The sequence below is a fragment of the Schistocerca cancellata genome, chromosome 8, assembly GCF_023864275.1.
Source record: "Schistocerca cancellata isolate TAMUIC-IGC-003103 chromosome 8, iqSchCanc2.1, whole genome shotgun sequence".
NCBI classification, from domain to species: domain Eukaryota; kingdom Metazoa; phylum Arthropoda; class Insecta; order Orthoptera; family Acrididae; genus Schistocerca; species Schistocerca cancellata.
Window position 1 is genome coordinate 525,932,164 of NC_064633.1, and position 20,048 is coordinate 525,952,211.

General features: G+C 43.7%; 1 protein-coding gene across 1 annotated transcript in view; it reads left to right on the forward strand.

The window, feature by feature from the left end:
* The window catches only part of LOC126094548 (dehydrogenase/reductase SDR family member on chromosome X), a 60,305-nt gene that overhangs the window by 25,808 nt on the left and 14,449 nt on the right, over window positions 1-20,048 (forward strand). The window contains exons 4-5 of the mRNA XM_049908981.1: window positions 11,843-12,053; window positions 19,185-19,386. Coding sequence (XP_049764938.1) covers window positions 11,843-12,053; window positions 19,185-19,386 — 413 coding nt within the window. The remainder of the gene's footprint in view (window positions 1-11,842; window positions 12,054-19,184; window positions 19,387-20,048) is intronic.

Here is a 20,048-nt window from a genome sequence, read left to right on the forward strand (position 1 = left end):
CTACCACCAGCACTAAAGTTTCTTGTTGTTACAAGATCTGGTGGTCACGATTTCTCAACAGTCAACCCTTTAGTCATTCAGAAGGGTGTAGATGTGATTGCAGGGCCAGTGAAATCTTGTACTCAGTTGCGCAACGGTACCTTGCTGTTGGAGACAGAGAGTGCCTTCCAGGCCCAAAAATTACTTCGAGCCCCTGTCCTACACAAATTTCCTGTACGGGTGGAGGCCCACCGCACCTTGAATTTGTTGCATGGCATGGTGTATACCAGGTCACTCGATGGACTAACTGATGAGGAGATTCTGTCTTTCCTCTCTGATCAGGGAGTGACGGCCGTCCATCAGGTCGTGAAAAGGGTCGACAAGGATCTCATACCGAACTGAACCATTTTCCTGACATTCGACAATGTGCAACTGCCTTCATGAATTAAAGCGGGTTATGAGATCATTTCTGTTCGGGCATATGTACCCAGCCCTACAAGGTGTTACCAATGTCAGTGGTTTAAACATACATGGCAGTCTTGTTACAGTGCGGCTAAATGTGTTACCTGTGGCAGGGACGCCCATGAGGGTGACTGTCGGCCTCCGTCCCCTTGTTGCATCAACTGTATGGGCGACCATGCTGCCTCCTCTCGCGACTGCCCCGTCTACAAAGATGAGAAAAATATACAGGAACTTCGAGTAAAAGAGAAGGTGTCGACCTAGGCTGCTCGCAAGTTATTCAATAGCAGAAAGCCCACTGTGCTTCCGGCAGGTCAATGCAGTACTGTTCTTGCCTCTCCTCGGCCTACCAGGGAGGTAGCTACACAGACATGCGATCTAACATTTAGCAATCGGTCATCAGATCAGCCTGTGCTAAGATCGCCTGATCAGCGTCTCCTCTTCCTCCCACCAACCCTAAGGCTCAAACATAATCTGCTGCTGCTAAGACGAGGACCTCTAAATCAGATGCTCGGACCTTCAAAAAAGAACAGACACGCAAAGGTTTCTTCTGTACACAAACTTCACAGCCATCAACTGTTCTTTTGACAAAATGTAATTCTTCAAAGAAGGCTCATAGAAAAAAAAAAAGAGTTCTCCATTTCCGCCGAGGTGTGTTTCTTCTCCTGCGCCACCCAGCGGTTGCCGTCCCCGGCTATCTTCAGTTTCGCCAGACCACACAGCTGGTAGCCGCTCATCTGGCCTCTCACCAGCAGAGGAAGCTGTCCCTCCTGACCAGCTCAGGAAGGTGCAGACGCAACTGTTGAGTTGATGGACCATGACTCACCACCTATCGATTGCAGCAGCGGTGCTCCCTCGAAGCCAGGCCCTCAGTGGCCATCGAGGTGGTTTCTTCTTTTTCTTTTCGTTTTCATAATGGCACTTCTTCAATGGAATATTCGCGGCATTCTGTCTAACAGACAGGAACTAAAATAGCTCCTTCAAATGCACTGCCTGCTTGTCGTAGGTCTAAAAAAAAACAAAGTTATGCCCATGCGATCTTATTGACCTGGCACACTGTACCACCGTGCGTTTTGACCTACCCCCTGTGGCCGGTATTCCGGCTCATGGAGGGGTCATGTTGCTGGTTCGGGATGATGTCTACTATGATCTAATCACATTGCACACAGATCTGCCGGCAGCTGCCGTCCGAATTACTCTCCCCACTTTCACATTTTCCATTTGTTCTGTTAACACTCTATCATCATCTGCCTTTACTAGGGCAGACATGATACAACTGCTTGATCCGCTTCCTACACCATTTTTGTTGAGTGGAGACTTTAATGCCCACCATCCCCTTTGGGGCTCTCCAGCATCCTGCCCGAAAGGCTCCCTTTTGGCAGACCTTTTTAACCACCTCAATTTAGTCTGCTTAAATATCGGTGCATCTACCTTCCTTTCAGACGCAACGCATACCTATTCCCACTATCCAACTTGCACGTTGGTTCGAGTGGTATGCTCTGTCTGACACGTACTCGAGCAACCATTTCCCCTGCGTAATCCATCTCCTGCATCACACACCTTCTCCCCGTTCCACTAGCTGGAACATCTTCAAAGCTGACTGGGGGGCTTTTCACCTCCATGGCGACCTTCCATGATCAAAACTTCTCCAGCTGCAATAGTCAGGTCGCATACCTCACAGACGTTATTCTCACTGCTGCTGAATATTCCATCCCTCGTACTTCCTCTTCTTCACGTCGAGTCCCAGTCCCCTGGTGGACTACAGCATGCAGCGACGCTATTCGGGCTCGGCAACGTGCTTTTCTGTGCACAATATTGTCGTGTTACCTAAGAAAGCAAAAAGGCTTGCTCGGTGGCTTTCACCAGCTCATTCAACAGTTTTACTCCTCCTTCGGTTGTCTGGGGTGGCCTGTGCCAGCTATCTGGCACCAAGGTCCACTCCCCGATTTCTGGCATGACTGTAGCGAATGAAGTCCTTGTGGATCCTGAGGATGTCTCAGATGCCTTCGGACACTTTTCTCACGGAGGTTTCGAGCTCTGCCCATTACCACTCTGCCTTCCTCCCCTGAAAACAAGCAGAGGAGGCACGGCCACTTTCTTTCCAGTCTTTGAATCATGAAAGTTACAATGCTGCCTCCACCGCGCGGGAACTCGAAAGTGCACTCGCCCGGTCCCGATCCTTTGCTCCAAGGCCCGATGGTATCCATATTCAGATGCTGAAGAACCTTTCTCCTGCAGGTAAAGGCTTTCTTCTTCGCGCCTATAATCGCATCTGGACTGAATGTCATGTTCCCACACGCTGGTGTGAACCAATTATTGTTCTCATACCCAAACCGGGAAAGGGCAAATACCTTCCTTCCAGTTATTGCCCCATCTCCCTTACCAGCTGCGTCTGCAAGGTGATGGAGCGCATGGTAAATTCTCGATTGCTTTGGCTTCTTGAATCTCGGCGCCTCCTTACCAATGTCCAATGTGGCTTTCGTAGGCGCCGGTCTGCTGTTGACTACCTACTTACCTTGTCGACCTTCATTATTAACAACTTTTTGCGTAAGCGCCAGACGGTGGCTGTGTTCTTCGATTTGGAGAAGGCTTACGACACCTGTTGGAGGGCGGGCATTCTCCGCACCATGCACACTTGGGGCCTTCGCGGTCGCCTCCCTCTTTTTATTAATGTGTTTTTAATGGATCGAATGTTCAGGGTATGTGTGGGTTCTGTTTTGTCAGATGCCTTTCGCCAAGAGAATGGTGTGCCCCAGGGCTTCGTTTTGAGTGTGGCTCTTTTTGCCATAGCTATCAATCCAATAATGGATTGCCTTCCAGCTGACGTTTCAGGCTCCCTTTTCGTGGACGACTTTACGATCTACTGCCGTGCTCAGAGAACATGTTTCCTGGAGCGCTGTCTTCAGCGTTATCTAGACCATCTATATTGCTGGAGTGTCGCTAACTGTTTCCGTTTTTCTGGTGAGAAAACTGTTTGTAACGCCAGAATTTCACACACACAATTTCTTCCACCATCCTTACATCTCGGTCCCGTTGCTCTCCCATTCGTGGAGACAACTAAATTTTTAGGTCTTACATTTGACAGGAAACTTTGCTGGTCTCCACATGTGTCTTACTTGGCTTCTCACTGTACCTGTTCCGTATATGTCCTGAGTGTTCTCAGCGGTACGTCATGGGGAGCAGATCGAATGGTCCTGCTTCGCTTATATCGGTCCATTGTCCGATCAAAGCTGGATTATGGGAGTTTTGTCTACACTTCTGCCCGGCCGTCCATCTTACGCCGTCTAAACCCTATCCACGATCGGGGGTTACGTCTGGCGACTGGAGCATTGTACACCAGCCCTGTTGAGTCTGTATGCTGAAGCTGCCGAATTACCGCTAAACTACCGGCGCAATATGTTCCTTTGTCAGTACACCTGCCGGCTGATGTCAGTGCCCGCCCACCCGTCATATTTCTCCTTCTTTGACGACTCTCTCGACCGCCAATAAGGGCTGTATGTCTCTGCCCTCTTAACTCCTTGAGTTTGCTTTCGTCGCCTGCTTCAGCAACTTGATTTTACCCTCCCTACGACTTTTTGAGTGGGTGAGAGCCCGACGCCACCTTGGCTCCAGGCTCAGGTTCACATTCACCTTGAACTCTCTCCCAAAGGAGAGGACTGCGGATTCGATATACCACTAGAGGTTTGTCAAACTTCATTCGAGGCTTACTAATAACGTCTTTATTTACACAGATGGCTCCAAGACTACTGCTGGCGTCGGATGTGCCTTTGTCATGGGGGGTGATACCTTTCAATACTGGCTCCTTGACCAGTGTTCAAGCTTTACAGCTGAGCTTTTTGCTCTCTATCAGGCTGTTCAGTGTATCCGCCGCCATCGTCATTCTCCGTATGCCATCTGCTCTGATTCTTTGAGCGCCATTCAGAGTCTCCACGACTCATATTCGGACCACCCTCTCGTGCAACGAATTCAACGGTCCCTTCAGTCGCTAGCTAATACCAGCGCTCGTGTCCTTTTTTTGTTTTTTGTGGATTCCTGGCCACGTTGGTGTGCCTGGGAACGAAGATGCTGATGCTGCGGTCAAGGCTGCTGTCCTCCTTCCTCGGACAGCTTCCTTTTGTGTCCCATCAACTGATGTTCGTGGGGTTCTTTGTCGGCGCTGTTTCATCATTGTGGTATGAGGCTTGGTCTTCTCTCCGTGAAAATAAGCTTAGGGCCATCAAACCGATCCCGACTGCTTGGACGACCTCCTCACGCCCTTCCCAGCGAGAGGTCATTTTGGCCAGGTTGAGGATTGGGCATTGCCGATTTAGCCACCACTACCTGTTGTCCAGTGACCCCGACCCGCAGTGCCCCTGTGGTCATCCCTTGACGGTGTGTCGTGTTTTATTGTCCTGGCCCCGATTTATTCACTCTCGTGTTGTCCTGTGTCTGCCGTCTACCTTACAGGAACTTTTAACTGATGACACTCGAGCAGCTGCTCGTGTCCTCAGTTTTATTACATTGACGGACTTGTCCAAAACGATCTAACTCTTGTATTTTGTTTCTCTGTGTCTTTGTAAATACTTTCTGGTGTTGCCCCCTTGCATTTTTTTACGCTGTTAGTGCACTAACATTTGTGACTGGGCACTAATGACCTTAGTAGTTGCGCGCTCTAAAACAAAAAAAGAAAATCAAACATGTTTTTGGGTACCAGATCCCAACAGGTGTTCCTGGTGTTAACATAAAATTTGTGTTACAATCGCAATTGCCAAGGATTTTGCTGAGGACTATGCTTGAGCCTCTGTGTCAGAGAACTACCCCCCACCCCCCCCCACCCCCCCCACCCCCCCTCGATCGCAGATCGGATCCACAGTCAGGTGATTAAATATCTCTCATCTGACTACAAGCGACATCTCCTCGTCATCTTCAACCGGGTTTGGTGCGATGGTGTCTTTCCATCGCAATGGCGTTGAGAGCAGCATCATTCCAGTGCTCAAACCCAGTAAAAACCCACTTGATGTGGATAGCTATCAGCCCATCAGCCTCACCAACATTCTCTGTAAGCTGCTGGAACGTATGGTGTGTCGGCGGTTGGGTTGGGTCGGGTCCTGGAGTCACGTGGCTTACTGGCTTTATGTCAGGCGGCTTTCGCCAGGCTTGCTCTACCAATGATTATCTTGTGTCCCTCGAGGCTGCCATCTGAACAGCCTTTTCCAGACACCAACACCTGAGTGCCATCTCTTTTGATTTATGAAAAGCGTGTGACACGACCTGGAAACATCATAGCCTTGCAACATTATCGGAGTGGGGTCTCAGAGGCCCGCTCCTGATTTTTATCCAAAATTTCCTATCACTTCGTACTTTCCATGTTCAAGTTGGTGCCTCCCATAGTTCCACCCATATCCAGGAGAATGGAGCTCCACAGGGCTCTGTATTGAGTGTACCACTATTTTTAGTGGCCATTAATGGTTTAGCAGCAGATATAGAGCTGTCTGTCTCACCTTCTCTGTATGCAGACGACTTCTGCATTTCGTAATGCTCCAACATTACTGGTGTTGCTGAATGGCGCCTACAAGGGGCCATCCGCTAGGTGCAGTTATGGGCTGTAGCCCACAGCTTTCAGTTTTCAGTCGCGAAGTCGTGTATTATGTACTTGTGTCAGCGTTATATCGTTCATCCAGAACGAGAACTTTACCTTAATGACGATCCACTCACAGTAGTGGAGACATATCGATTCTTAGGACTGGTTTTCGACACCCGATTGACTTGGCTTCCTCACCTTCATCAGCTTAAGTGAAAGTGCTGGCAGCACCTCAATACCCTCCACTGCCTGAGCAACACCAACTGGGGTGCAGATCGCTCTACACTGCAGCAGCTCTACAGAGCCCTTTTTCAATTCTGCCTTGACTATGGGAGTCTGGTTTATGGTTCAACAATGCCCTCAGCGTTGCATTTACTTGACCCATTGCACCACTGTGGCATTTGCCTAGCGACGGTAGCTTTTAGGATGAGTCTAGTGACCAGCATCCTGGTGGCAGCTGGAGTCCCTCCATTGCAGGTTAGGCGTGCACAACTGCTGGCCAGTTACATTGCACACATTTGTAGTTCTCCTGTACATCTGAATTACTGTCCCCTTTTCCCACCCACAGTGGAACTCCCGCATCGGCAGCCCAGGTCAGGGCTTCCAATTGCAGTTTGTGACCGATCCCTTCTTTCTGAACTGGAGTCCTTGCCTTTACCACCTATACTTGATGTCCATTCTCGCACACCTCCATGGTATACACCTAGGCTGCGGCCTCGCCTCGACCTTTCACATGGCCCTAGGAACTCGGTTAACCCCGTAGCTCTCCACTGCCTCTTCCTCTTAATTCTGGACATGTACTGCGGCCATTTAGTGGTTTATACTGATGGCTCAATGGCTGATAATCACATCTGCTATGTGTATGTCCATGCTTGGAGGAAATATTGAACAGCATTCCTTGCCCGATGGCTGCAGTGTTTTCACTGCTGAGCTGGTGGCCATATCTTGTGCTCTTGAGCACATCCGTTCATGCTCTGGGGAGTCGTTTCTTCTGTGTACTGACTCCTTGAGCAGCCTACAAGCTATCAACCAGTGCCACCCTCGTCATACTTTGGTAGTGACCATCCAGGAGTCCATCTATGCCCTGGAACATTCCAGTCGTTCAATGGTGTTTGTCTGGACCACAGGTCATGTCGGAATCTCAGGCAATGAACTTGCTGACAGGCTGGCCAAGCAGGCTATACGAAAACTGCTAATGGAGATCGGCTTCTCTGCATCTGACCTGTGTTCAGTACTACGCCACAAGGTTTTGCGGATTTGGGGGACAAAATGGCATAACCTCAGTGTGCAGAACAAACTGTGTGCCATTAAGGACACTACGAATGTGTGGAAGACCTCCATGCGGGCCTTTCACAGGGACTCTGTGGTTCTGTCGGATCTGCACTGGCCATGCTTGGGTTACGCACTGCTACCTCCTGTGCCGTGATGACCCGCCTCAGTGTCAGTGCGGTGTCCGGCTGACAGTGGCCCATATCTTGGTGAGCTGTCCTAACTGGGACAATGGGATGTGCCCTCAGCCATGCACTTTTTGGTGGTTTGCAAAGTATGGATGTAGATCTAGATGTAGAAAATGGTAACTTCCACAAATTCTCAAAAATCACTTTTGTTTGTGTTAATCCATATTGAAATTTTGGATGATCTGTTCTTTGGCAGTAACTGAGGATCAAAAATGCTGATTTGCCACAAAGGAAGTTATCCAAAAATAGTCTTACTGGTAACTTACAAAAATACAGCTTTGTAAGTGTGCAAAAATTTTCAAAAAAATGTATTGGTCTTGTAACTATACAGTGAAATTAGAGAAAGATTGTCTTGAAAGAGAATAGGTCTACCATTCCCAAATTTTGAAAGAGCACAAATAAGTTTAAGCTGAAGGTTGATAATTAGTACTCATGAATGTTTGAAATTTCACAGTGCAAATGGGTGTTGATAAAACTGGTGAAAGACTATGCAAAAGTGATGCGAACAGTAAAATATGCAAATCTAGAATTTCAGAGCGGCACACACATCTTGCAGTTGTGGTGTTGCTTTTCGATACAAATAAATGTGAGATTGCATAGTTTTTTTTCCCTTTCTTTCTTTCTTTTCTGTGCCAACTTCTTTACTGGCTTGCCAAAGTAATACACTGCAGCATGAGTTTATCTTAGTCAGAATCCAGAAAATGTGCAGCCCCAACAAATGCTTTATCAGTACTCGTTGTATTCATGGCTTACCTTCTAGTGACCTTAAATACAAGGAATTGCACATATTTAAATATGTACTGATCACTATAAGATAAAATAATCTTTGTTCACATTTGAACACTGAAAAGTGTCTTGGACCTTGTTGATCCTTATACATATATGAACATATTGCAACAGTTATTGGCCTGTAACTCCACGTGTACCCACATGATAAAATACCATGAAGTACACATACTGTCGTTATATAATAAGGAAATACTGAGCCACAGTGAGCTGTCTTCTCATTATACTTGGCTGTACCTTCCAGCCAACAACAACTTGTATTTCTGTACTGTGCTGAACCTAGCAGGAAACTGAACTGGCCTCAGAGGGCCACAAACAAGATATAGTAGACAGGAAAAACACATGATTTGACACAGGCCTTGCTATCAACTCAAGGCATTGATCTAAATGCTCTGCTAACCTAAAAGAGTGATTTACATTATATGATAGAGTAACTTCTAATCTGTCTAATATGTAGAAAACGAAAAAGAAACTTAATTAATGCAAAAGTTTTAATGAGTCTTCTAAAATGACATGATCAGTACTGTTTAGTAACATTATCAGGATGCTACATAACTTACGGAACTGCCTAGAGATACCAGTTATAACTGCTGGCAAGCATTGGAAAGCAGCTGTAATCCACGCAATGATGAATGCATGAAACTAGTTAAATTATGCAAAATGCATGAAAGTGTAAAATATAATTGTAGTCCTTACACTATCGTACGTACTACATTGTATAACGAAGCATATAAGCAAACCAAGAGAAAAATGTAACAGTTCATTTTGAAGAAAGCTTGGTGAATGTGATACTAGGTATACACAGGGCTATTACAAATGATTGAAGCGATTTCATAAATTCACTGTAGCTCCATTCATTGACATATGGTCACAACACACTACAGATACATAGAAAAACTCATAAAGTTTTGTTCGGCTGAAGCCGCACTTCAGGTTTCAGCCGCCAGAGCGCTCAAGAGCGCAGTGAGACAAAATAGCGACAGGAGCCGAGAAAGCATATGTCGTGCTTGAAATGCACTCACATCAGTGAGTCATAACAGTGCAACGACACTTCAGGACGAAGTTCAACAAAGATCCACCAACTGCTAACTCCATTCGGCGATGGTATGTGCAGTTTAAAGCTTCTGGATGCCTCTGTAAGGGGAAATAAACGGGTCGGCCTGCAGTGAGCGAAGAAACGGTTGAACGCGTGTGGGCAAGTTTCACGCGTAGCCCGCGGAAGTCGACGAATAAAGCAAGCAGGGAGCTAAATGTACCACAGCCGACGGTTTGGAAAATCTTACGGAAAAGGCTAAAGCAGAAGCCTTACCGTTTACAATTGCTACAAGCCCTGACACCCGATGACAAAGTCAAACGCATTGAATTTTCGGCGCGGTTGCAACAGCTCATGGAAGAGAATGCGTTCAGTGTGAAACTTGTTTTCAGTGATGAAGCAACATTTTTTCTTAGTGGTGAAGTGAACAGACACAATGTGCGAATCTGGGCGGTAGAGAATTCTCACGCATTCGTGCAGCAAATTCGCAATTCACCAAAAGTTAACGTGGTTTGTGTTTAAAGTTTACGGCTGCTTTTTCTTCGTGCCAGAACTGCGAGCTCGCATCAACGATGCTTTCGAACTCATTGATGGGGACATGCTGTGCTGAGTGTGGGAGGAACTTGATTATCGGCTTGATGTCTGCCGAATCACTAAAGGGGCATATATCGAACATTTGTGAATGCCTAAAAAAACTTTTCGAGTTTTTGTATTTGTGTGCAAAGCATTGTGAAAATATCTCAAATAATAAAGTTATTGTAGAGCTGTGAAATCGCTTCAATCATTTGTAATAACCCTGTATCTTAATGTGCATTTCTCTTTTGTTGCGATACAGATCTTGTGAAACTTTCTGGCAGATAAAAACTTCATGCCCGACCAGGCCTTGAAACTGGGACCTTTGCCTTTCCCAGTCCAGCACACAGTTTTAAGCTGGAAAGAAGTTTGAAATTGACACATACTCCACTACAAAGTGGAAATTTTGGAAAAAAACCCATGCTGTGGGTTAGCCAATTCTCTGCCATAAACTTACTTCTAGGAGTGTTTGTCATGCAAGGTATGCAGGAGAACTTCTGAGGATTTTGGAAGGTAGGAGAAAAGTACTGGTGGATGTGAATCCGTGAGAGCAGGTCATGAGTTCTGCTTGGATAGCTCAGTGAGTAGAGCTCTTTCCCCATAAAGGCAATATCTCAGGTTCGAATCCCAGTTCAGCGCACAGTTTTAATCTGCCAGGAAGTTTAAAATTAGTAGATGCTTCGCCGCTGAGTAAAAATTCGTTCTGGCTACAGGTCACCTGATGGTCATCCATGAAATTGCCTGGTAGTGTCATGTAGAGCCCTTTTTTGGAAAAAAGACAAACTAGGCAGTGACTTGCATATGCTTTAAAGTATCAGTAGCTGTGACAGCATAAATGTGTACCTCAAAGTAAAAATTACATATTGAGGCTTCCAGTTTCGGGCGAATGATGGAGCATTGTATTGAGTCCACCTCAGCCTATCCTCATCTAAGTCTGCAGGCTTTTGCACCCATTGTCATTGGTGATATGATCTTCTGAGTTGTTAGGCCATGTCATATTCCTCTTCAAACTTCATCAGTGATTGATCCCTCTGCTGAGATCCTCTTCAGGATTCCTCTGATTTCCCACAACGGCTGAACACTCTTTGACCATCCTGAATAAGGTCCCAGAGGAATCGAAACATCTATCATTGAAGAGGAATATGACATGGCTTAATAACTCAGAAGATTTTATCATCAGTCATTGTCTTTCTGCGAAATCTATCTTCAGTTTGTACATTATGCTGTCGATTGTTCCTCTTTAAAGAGACAACTGTAAGCTTTGCCCTTACTTAAACTGTGACAGGCTATTATACAAATGTTTTGGTACATTTGTAAATAATAGATTTCAGCTATCAGTCGTACTTTGGAAATTTTATTGGCAGATCCAGATTTCAGATAGAAACTAGCCATTCTCAATGCACTATCATTTTTGATCAATGCATGTAATTCCTGTTGGTTGGGCCTCATCCACAGTTCATTGAGTATTCAATGAACTGTGGATGAAACCCGACCAACAGACATTACACACTTCATAAGGAAAATTCGTATGGCTATTTCATTTTTATATAACCTCACCAATCTGTCTATGAATTTTGACAGCTTTCACATATTTTGCCCACAGAAAATGAGCCACAGCTCATTATTCCACATCTGGCAAGATTTTCAGTTAACTAAATCATTATAAATAGGCATAAACAAGTTTACAAATGAATGAATGCTTAAACTGTGACATCTGTAATAAGCCAGTAGGCAAAAGTACTTGACATGCATATGCAGATTGCTGAATGCAGCACCATGGTGGCCAAATTTAAATAAAAGGGGTGCATTTTTTTAAAAATAGTACAGCTCATAGTGATAAACTCTGCTCCTTCAAATTTAAATGCACAGAGGACATTTGGGGCCAGTGATGTTATTTGTGTAAAACTAGAAAGCTGTAAAGTCTGTATTGAAAAAGATAGTGATACTTACCATATAGTGTCATGTCTAAAAGAATCTTTGCGTCTGTGGTTTCAGCTGGCATTATGTTCGTGCCGTTCTCACTGACAGAAGATGGATATGAATCACATTTTGCCGTCAATTACTTGGGTCACTGCCTGCTCACACACCTACTGCTGCCACAGCTGAAGGTAGGTGGGCACTCGAGAGGCGTCAATGCACGCATCATCAATGTCTCCTCCAGTGCCCACGTGGCGGGGAACATAAACTTCAAGGACTTCAACTTGAAGTAAGTACATATCACATGTAACTGCCCAGTGTTTCTTATTCCCAGTGTTTCTTATTGCATATCTGTTATGTGATAACTATTTAATATTTTTGTCCATTTCTGTGTATATGAGATAGAAGTCGTAATATTCACTTATCGCAGCTTAGTAGTATTCAGCACACTCTACAGCAGTGTTCACATAACACAGCAATACATTTAGAGATGAAAGGCTCTCATCCTAGGGCAGTAAATGTTCACATCATCTCATAAAATTATTAAGACACTCATAGCAGCAATCGTAACATAACACACAGTTTTAACAGCACAGGCATTTTCTGTATGGTGTGCACTTGTTGAAACCAAGTTTTGAAAACAGCCAAAAGTCGCACTTAGTATTTTTTTTGTTTAGTATTTTAAGTCTTCCGATCTTCAAGAAAGGGGATAAAAGGAGATGTGAGAACTACAGAGGAATCACCCTGCTATGCCACTGTGGAAAAATCTATGAAAAGATCCTGGAGAAGAGAATAAGAAGCAGTATTGAAAGTAGACTGCAAGAGGAGCAGTACGGATTCAGACCGGGAAGATCAACAACGGACCTCATATTTGCGGTAAGGCAACTGCAGGAGAGGCACTAGGAGTACGGGAAGGACTTAATCATGGCCTTTTTGGATATTGAGAAGGCGTATGACAGTATCTGTAGGGACAAGCTCTGGGATGTGCTGAACGCAAAAGGGATAGATGAAGAGATAACACGAAAAGTCAGAAAAATATATGAGGGAAGTGAGAGTTGTGTGAAAGTGGGGAGGGAACGTACTGCATGGTTCAAGCTGGAAAATGGGCTGCGACAGGGAAGTGCACTTTCGCCTTTATTGTTTATTATTGTTATGGATGAAATCCTACAGCAAGTATCAGATGCAATTGGAGATCATAAAATGAAAGCAGTGCTTTTTGCCGATGACCTGATATTATGGGGAAATTGCGAGAAGGAGGTGCAAGAGCAGTTAGATGCATGGGAGGCAACGGCAGCACAATATGGAATGCATTTCTCTGCAAAGAAAAGTGAAATAATCGTCACAACAAGGAAGAAGAATAGGCCAAATGTGGATATAACTTGTGGAGGGGAAAAACTACAAGTGGTAGAGAACTTAAAGTACCTGGGAAGTGTGATTGAAAGTAAGGGGGGAAACGCAATGGAAATAAATGAAAGGTGCAGAAAAGCAGGGCAGTTCTACAAATGCATTAGGGGGCTTATTTGGAGCAAGGAGGTGCCACAGAAATCCAAGGGAATTATATACCGAACCTACTTTGTCCCCATATTGGCATACGGAAGTGAGACATGGGTAATGCACGAAAGCGACAAAAGTAGAATACAGGCTAGTGAAATGAAGTTCCAGAGGAGCAGGTTGGGTGTAACAAGACGAGACAGATTGCGAAATGTGTATGTGAGGGAAAGACTAAAGGAGGAACCAGTACAGGACAGGATAGAAAAATCAAGACTGCAGTGGTATGGACACATGAAGAGAATGGATGAGGGAAGAATTCCAAAGAGGATGTTTGATCTGCAACTGGAGGGGAAGAGGCCCAGTGGAAGACCAAGGGATAGATGGGTGAAAGGAGTGAAGGAATGTGTGATGAGAAGAGGAGAGAACTGGACGAAGGTGGAAGAGGGGGAATGGTGGAAAGACAGAACACGATGGAGAGGCTTGTGTTCCCGACAGACCCAGCCAGTGGCTGGAAACTGTCCATGATGATGATGATGATGATGATGATGATGATGATGATTTTAACTCTTCAAATGAAAAATAGTGTAATCGAAGTCAGAGATACAAATTGAGATAATATGGAGAATTTACATTGACATTACGTTTTATGCCGTTGTAATTAATCTTTTGATACACTGTACCGTGGGCATTAAAAGGACTGTTGTACAGTCAGTTTAATCTTTGGCACTGTCAGTGTCATCATTTACTACTGTACTTTACATTCAAAGTTTAAGTACTACAGTACAGCCAGTTTGATCTTTAGTGCTGTCAGCCAGAAACGTCAGTGTAAGTTTCCTGTATTATCTTAATTTATACTTTTCATTCTAATGATGCTCTTCTTTTGTAGAGGTGAAACTGGTAAATAAAAAAATACTAAGTGCAACTTGTGGCTATTTTCAAAAACTTATAACACACAGTGTTTCGGTGAGCACAACAATGTACAGTTTATGCTTGACTGGTGAGTGTGTTATCTTATAACACGATTTGTGGCAACGACTGGCAAAGGGGGCTGTGACAGTATGTCCACATTTACAAAGTATACTTTCTCTTGCTATCACCATTCTTGGAATATTAACTTCATGAGCTCATTTTGTCATGAACACAAACCACAATATTTTTCTCCAATTGTGTTATCAACTGTACATGTACTATATATTTTGTTAAGACAATGATGCTGTAGCTTATTTTTGTTGCAGGTACGTAATAAATAAAAAAGAATAATTGATTTTTTTTCCTGCTGATTTCATTTAAAAATTGAAATGTTTTATCTGTCTATGTAGAACAGGGGGTTTTCTTTCACATTGTCTCTGAAAACTGTTGATAATTAAAAAATCTTTGCACTTTTTTATTTTCTGATTCTCAGGAGTGGTTTTCCTTTTCTTTGTTTAATTATTTTTTTATGTAATTTAATATCAACATACATTCCTTTAATGCTGAAGCATTTCATTTGTAGTTAATATTATCAGTTCAACATCATTGATTAACTCCAGTATTTAGATGGCCAAGCAGCTCTGAAATATCTATCAGCCCCTGGAATGAGATCAAAGTTCATTGCAGAATGCCATGAATCCCTTAAGAGACCAGAGGATAGCAACAAGGCAAGTCTGCTATGGGTGTCTGGCTGATAGGCTAGCCAGGACAGGGGCAACAATCTCATTTGTTGGACTGGAACCTGTCCTAACTATCCCTGAGGTGATGATAAAATATTAACTGTGTAGGTCTATCAGAAGGCAGAATTTAGAACTTGGCAAGCTCATGATAAAGAGAAGTTCTATGCATTCCAGGACTTGAATAGAAGGCAGATTAAATGCATGTATGGTAAATGTGACTGACCACAGGAACTTCAAGAAACATCTACACATAATGGGAGTAGAGAAAGAAGCCTCTAAGTGCAGACAATGTGGTGCAAGGGATGAAACTGCACCACCTCTAATGTGAAGCACTGGAAACCAAAGGGCACAAAATATTTAGATCACAAGTTCCTTAAGAGATTGTGTCTAACAAAGGCCCAGTAAAGGGTATCCCGGTACTCCTCAGGAGTTCTGGCTGGCTTTACTAGAATGACTGGGAGAAAAACTGCATAATATACATAGTTTCATTGTGGGCAACAGAGGATTAAGTCCACTGTTGTTCTGCCTTCCTAATTAAATCAAATCAAACTCAACTGTACAGATATACATATTGCATGTAACAATTCTGTGTATTTATTCTTGAGTAAGGCTAACAAGGAAGAGGTAAAACTTTAATATAACAAGCAACATGATACATATTAGTCCTAAATATATCAATGAAAATAATCAATTTTTGAAAATATAGTGTAATTGGATTGATAAAAAAATCCACCCACCAAGAGGCAGGAGAACACACACATAAAGGTATTAAAGTTTGCAAACTTTTGGAGCCAGTGGCTCCTTCTTCTGGCAGAAGGGTTGAAGGGGAAGGAAGAGGGGTGAAGGGAAAAGACAGTTGAGGATCAGGAAAAGGGGTAGAATTTGGAAAAGTCGCCCAAAACAACAGGCCAGGAGAGACTTACTGGACAGGATGAGAAGAAAAAGACTGATAGTTAGGGACTCTCTAACAGGATGAGTAAGAAAGACGGATTGTTGGGGACTGCACCAGATGAGATTTAAAAACCAAAGAGTTTAATGGTGAAAGATAGGATAATACACAAGATAGAGATTACTGCCAAAACATCATGCACAAGTTGAGAGTAGAAAGCTTTATGCATTGTATGTGGGAGGTGGAAGGTGGGGGAGTGGCAGATAATAGACAGGTCAGAAAATGACAAAGAAAACTGAAAGGAAATGAAGACAGGAATAGTTACTGTGAAGGAAATGCTGATACCAGAGAAATTAACATAAATTAAGGCCAGGTGGGTGGCGAGAACCAAGGACATGATGTAGTGCCAGTTCCCATCTGCGGAGTTCTGAAGAAATGGTGTCTGCAGGTAGAATCCAGATGGCACGTGTGGTGTAGCAGGCACCTAGGTCATGACTGTTAAGTTGCAGAGGATGCTCTGCATTAGGATATTGTGTGTTCCCTCTGTCTATGCCCGTTACACTTAACTGACAAGATGGTGGTAATCATGCTCATGTAAAAGCCCAAACAGTGTTTACAGAACAGTTGGTATACAACATGTCATTTCACAGGTGTGTCTCCCTTTGGTAGTATGTTTTGCCTGTTACGGTGCTGGAACAGGTGGTGATAGGAGACTGCACAGGGCAAGTCTTATGGCAAGAGAAGTCACAAGGACAGAAACGATAGGGTAGGGAGATAGGGACAGAAGGAGTGTAAGGTGTGACAAGGCTATTGTGGCAATTGGAGGGTGACAAAAAGCTATTGTAGGTGTGACAGACAGAACGTCAGATAGAGTGGACCTACTTTCAGGGCATGATCTTAGGAAGTCATAGTCTTCTCGCAGTAGCTGATTAATTCATTCAAGGCCAGGATAATACTGAGTGACAGATTGGATGTGATACAGAAATCTGCTCTTGAACTAGGCTCGTGTGGTAATTACATCCAGTGAAGGTGGAGGTGAGAATGGTGCTGTATTGCTGTGATGGGTTTGCATCAGGACAAATATTTTTACCTCTTATGTCAAGGCTGTATTGGAAAGAACATAAGACATGAAAAGGATGGCAACTGTCAAAATGTAAGTACTGTTGTTTGTTAGTAGGTTTAATGTGGACAGAAGTGTGTAGTTGGCCTGCAGTGAGGGTAAGATAAACATCAAGGAAAGTGGCATGGGATTCGGAATAGGACCATTTGAAATTTAATTGGGAGAAGGTATTTAGAGATTCCAGGAATTTAAGGTCAGCCTCACCATGAGTCCGTTTAGCAAAGATGTCACCAATGTATCTAAACCAAACCAGGGGCTGAATGCTTATGGACCCCAGGAAAGCCCCCTCTAAGTGACCCACGGAAAAGTTGGCATCAGAAGGGGCCTTCTTGGTCAGAAGAGGCCTTATCTTTTTGTATCTCTGCCACTCAAAAGTGAAGTAGTTGTTGGTAACTATAAAATTGATTAAGGTGAGCAAGTAGGATGTCTTAGGTTTGGAATCAGGTGAGTGCTGGCTGAGGAAATATTCAGTGGCAGACCAACCATGGACATGGGCATATTAGAATAGAGGGAGGTGGCATCAACTGCAACAAGCAAGGTGTGTGGTGGTGGTGGTGGTGGTGGTGGTGGTGGTGGTGGTGGTATGGGCACAGATTTCAAATGTTATAGGAAATGTTTGGCGTTTTTGATTTAGGAGGGAAGTCTTTTGTGCTATTGGTTGCAGGTGTTGATCATTGCACAGTTGGTGGGTGCTTTGAAGCTGTCAACTATGGGTTGGACATGGTGATTTGGTTTAAGGTTCTTATAAGGTAAAAGGTGGGGATGCGTATTTTGGATGGAGTAAGGTCTATAGATTGAAGTGTTAGTCCTCGTGACAGGCCTGAGGTTTTAAGGAGAGGCTGCAGGTCAGTTTGAATCGCAGGGATGGGATCCTGACGGCAGATACTGTACATAGATGTCAGACAGCTGACGTAGAACTTCACTTACATAATCCCATTGGTGAAATACCACAGTGGTAGATCCCTTGTCTGCTGGGTGGATCATGATGATGTCAGCATTTAGGGAACGAAGAGCCTGGAGTGGTGCAGAGGACAGGTTAGGGTCATGTTGTAGGAACCTGAGGAAGGGTTGTAAAGGAAAGCTGGATGTGAGGAGTTCTTGGAAGGCTTATAAGGAATGATTTTGAGTTGTGGTGGTGGATCAAGCCCCCAACAGTCAGTCTTTCCTTCCAATCCCACCTGTCAAGTCTCTCCTGACTTGGTGTTCTGGGCAACTTTTCCAAATTCTGACCCTTTTCCTAAACCTCACCTGTCCTTTTCCTTCATCCCTCTTCCTTGCTGTTCAACCCTTCTGCCAGAAGAAGGAGCCACTGGCTTGGAAAGCTTCCAAACTTTAATACCTTTATAAGTCAGTTCTCCTGCCATATTACTCTTACAGTTATTGATTGTCACTACAATTGGAATTCAATTAATGTGACGAAATCGGAAGTTTGCAACACTGAATGGTGGGATCTTCTTATGGTTAGTGGTTATTGTAGAAGTTTTAGTAGTGACCAGGTCAGCATATAAGGCTGTCGTAGCACAGATACCATGTCAGAATGTAGCATCTCTCATGTGCTCGACGTGAAAAAGAAATGAAATGTAATAAATGTTTATTAAATCACCCTATCATTTATTAATATTATTCAGTCTTCTCAACTGTAATATCTTTGGTGGGAATTGTAGCAGTGTGAGAAGTCCCATACCTTGCCACATATAGGATGCAGACTGATGTGCAAGTATAAGCTGTGATGAGATCGCAAAATCACAAAATGTGAAAAATTGTGAAGTAAGATGGCTACTTGTCCTACATATTTTATTTTATAATATCGGCTAAACGTTTTTTAGTAGTTTCGGTAATGTCATTCAACATTAACAGTGTGATGATGAGGTCCTTTATCTCGAAATGTGTGGCTGTGTTTGGTGATGATTACTGTAAAATGAGTGGAATACTATAGAGCTGTGCTATAGACAATGGCTTACCCAACAGTAAAAGAAAATTAAGATGGATGTAAGGGATTTTATTTTTCGGATATCTGGTTTTCAATATTGTGATTCAATATGTTGTGTAAATATGTATAAGTGTTGCATATGGAAGATACGTTTTTTAACGGAACATTGTGACTAGCAAAACAGCAGCAGTCTCCCTCACACTAATTCATGGCTGACTTTGTAGCCCTTCTGTTAACCACCTAAGAGTTTTATTATTGTTATTAATGTAGCTGGAAGTACACATCAGATTTTGTATAAATAGTTTCTGTTTAACAATGTTGTCTTGTATTTTTTTTTACAGGGATATGTATGTTGCAAGTGAGGCATATGCTCAGAGCAAACTGGCTCAGCTTCTTTTCACCAAAAAACTGGAGTCTTTACTGAGAGAAAGTGATTCTCACGTTCAGGTGCATGCAGTTCATCCTGGTGTGGTTAATACAGACCTTTTTAATGACACCACATTGAAAAAAATATTTCCATGGGTACCTCCACTTTTGTTCAAGGTAAGACCTTTACGATGCAGAATATAGGATAAGATTAATGTGGGTGGTTGGATAAGTTGGGTAAATTTCCGTGAAATAATGGAACATTTTTGTTGGAGTCTTCACAGTTGGTAAGCTTGATTATTCCAAGGATCATATGAAGAATTTCAACTAAGTACAGCATACAGTTCATTGGTAACAGCCTTCTGGTTGTGTCAGTGTGTCAACTGTGACTGAAGATGGGGAAAACCAAGTTTCGTGCTGTCAATAACATGTTCATTTGAAGGGTTGGACTGCTACACAAATAAAGACAGAATTGTATGACGTTTAAGTGGACTCTGCACCGTCACTGAAGACCATTTACTTTAAGATTAATGAATTTAAACTTGCTTGGACAAGTACTGAAGACGAAGTGAGCTCAGGCTGTCCAGTTGAGCTGGCCGGAGTGGCTGAGCGGTTCTAAGTGCTACAGTCTGGAACCACGCGACGGCTACGGTCGCAGGGTTGAATCCTGCGTCGGGCATGGATGTGTGTGATGTCCTTAGGTTAGTTAGGTTTAAGTAGTTCTAAGTTCTAGGGGACTGATGACCTCAGATGTTAAGTCCCATAGTGCTCAGAGCCATTTGAACCATTTGGTCCAGTTGAGGTTACCACAAAGGAAACCATTGACAAAATCTATGAAA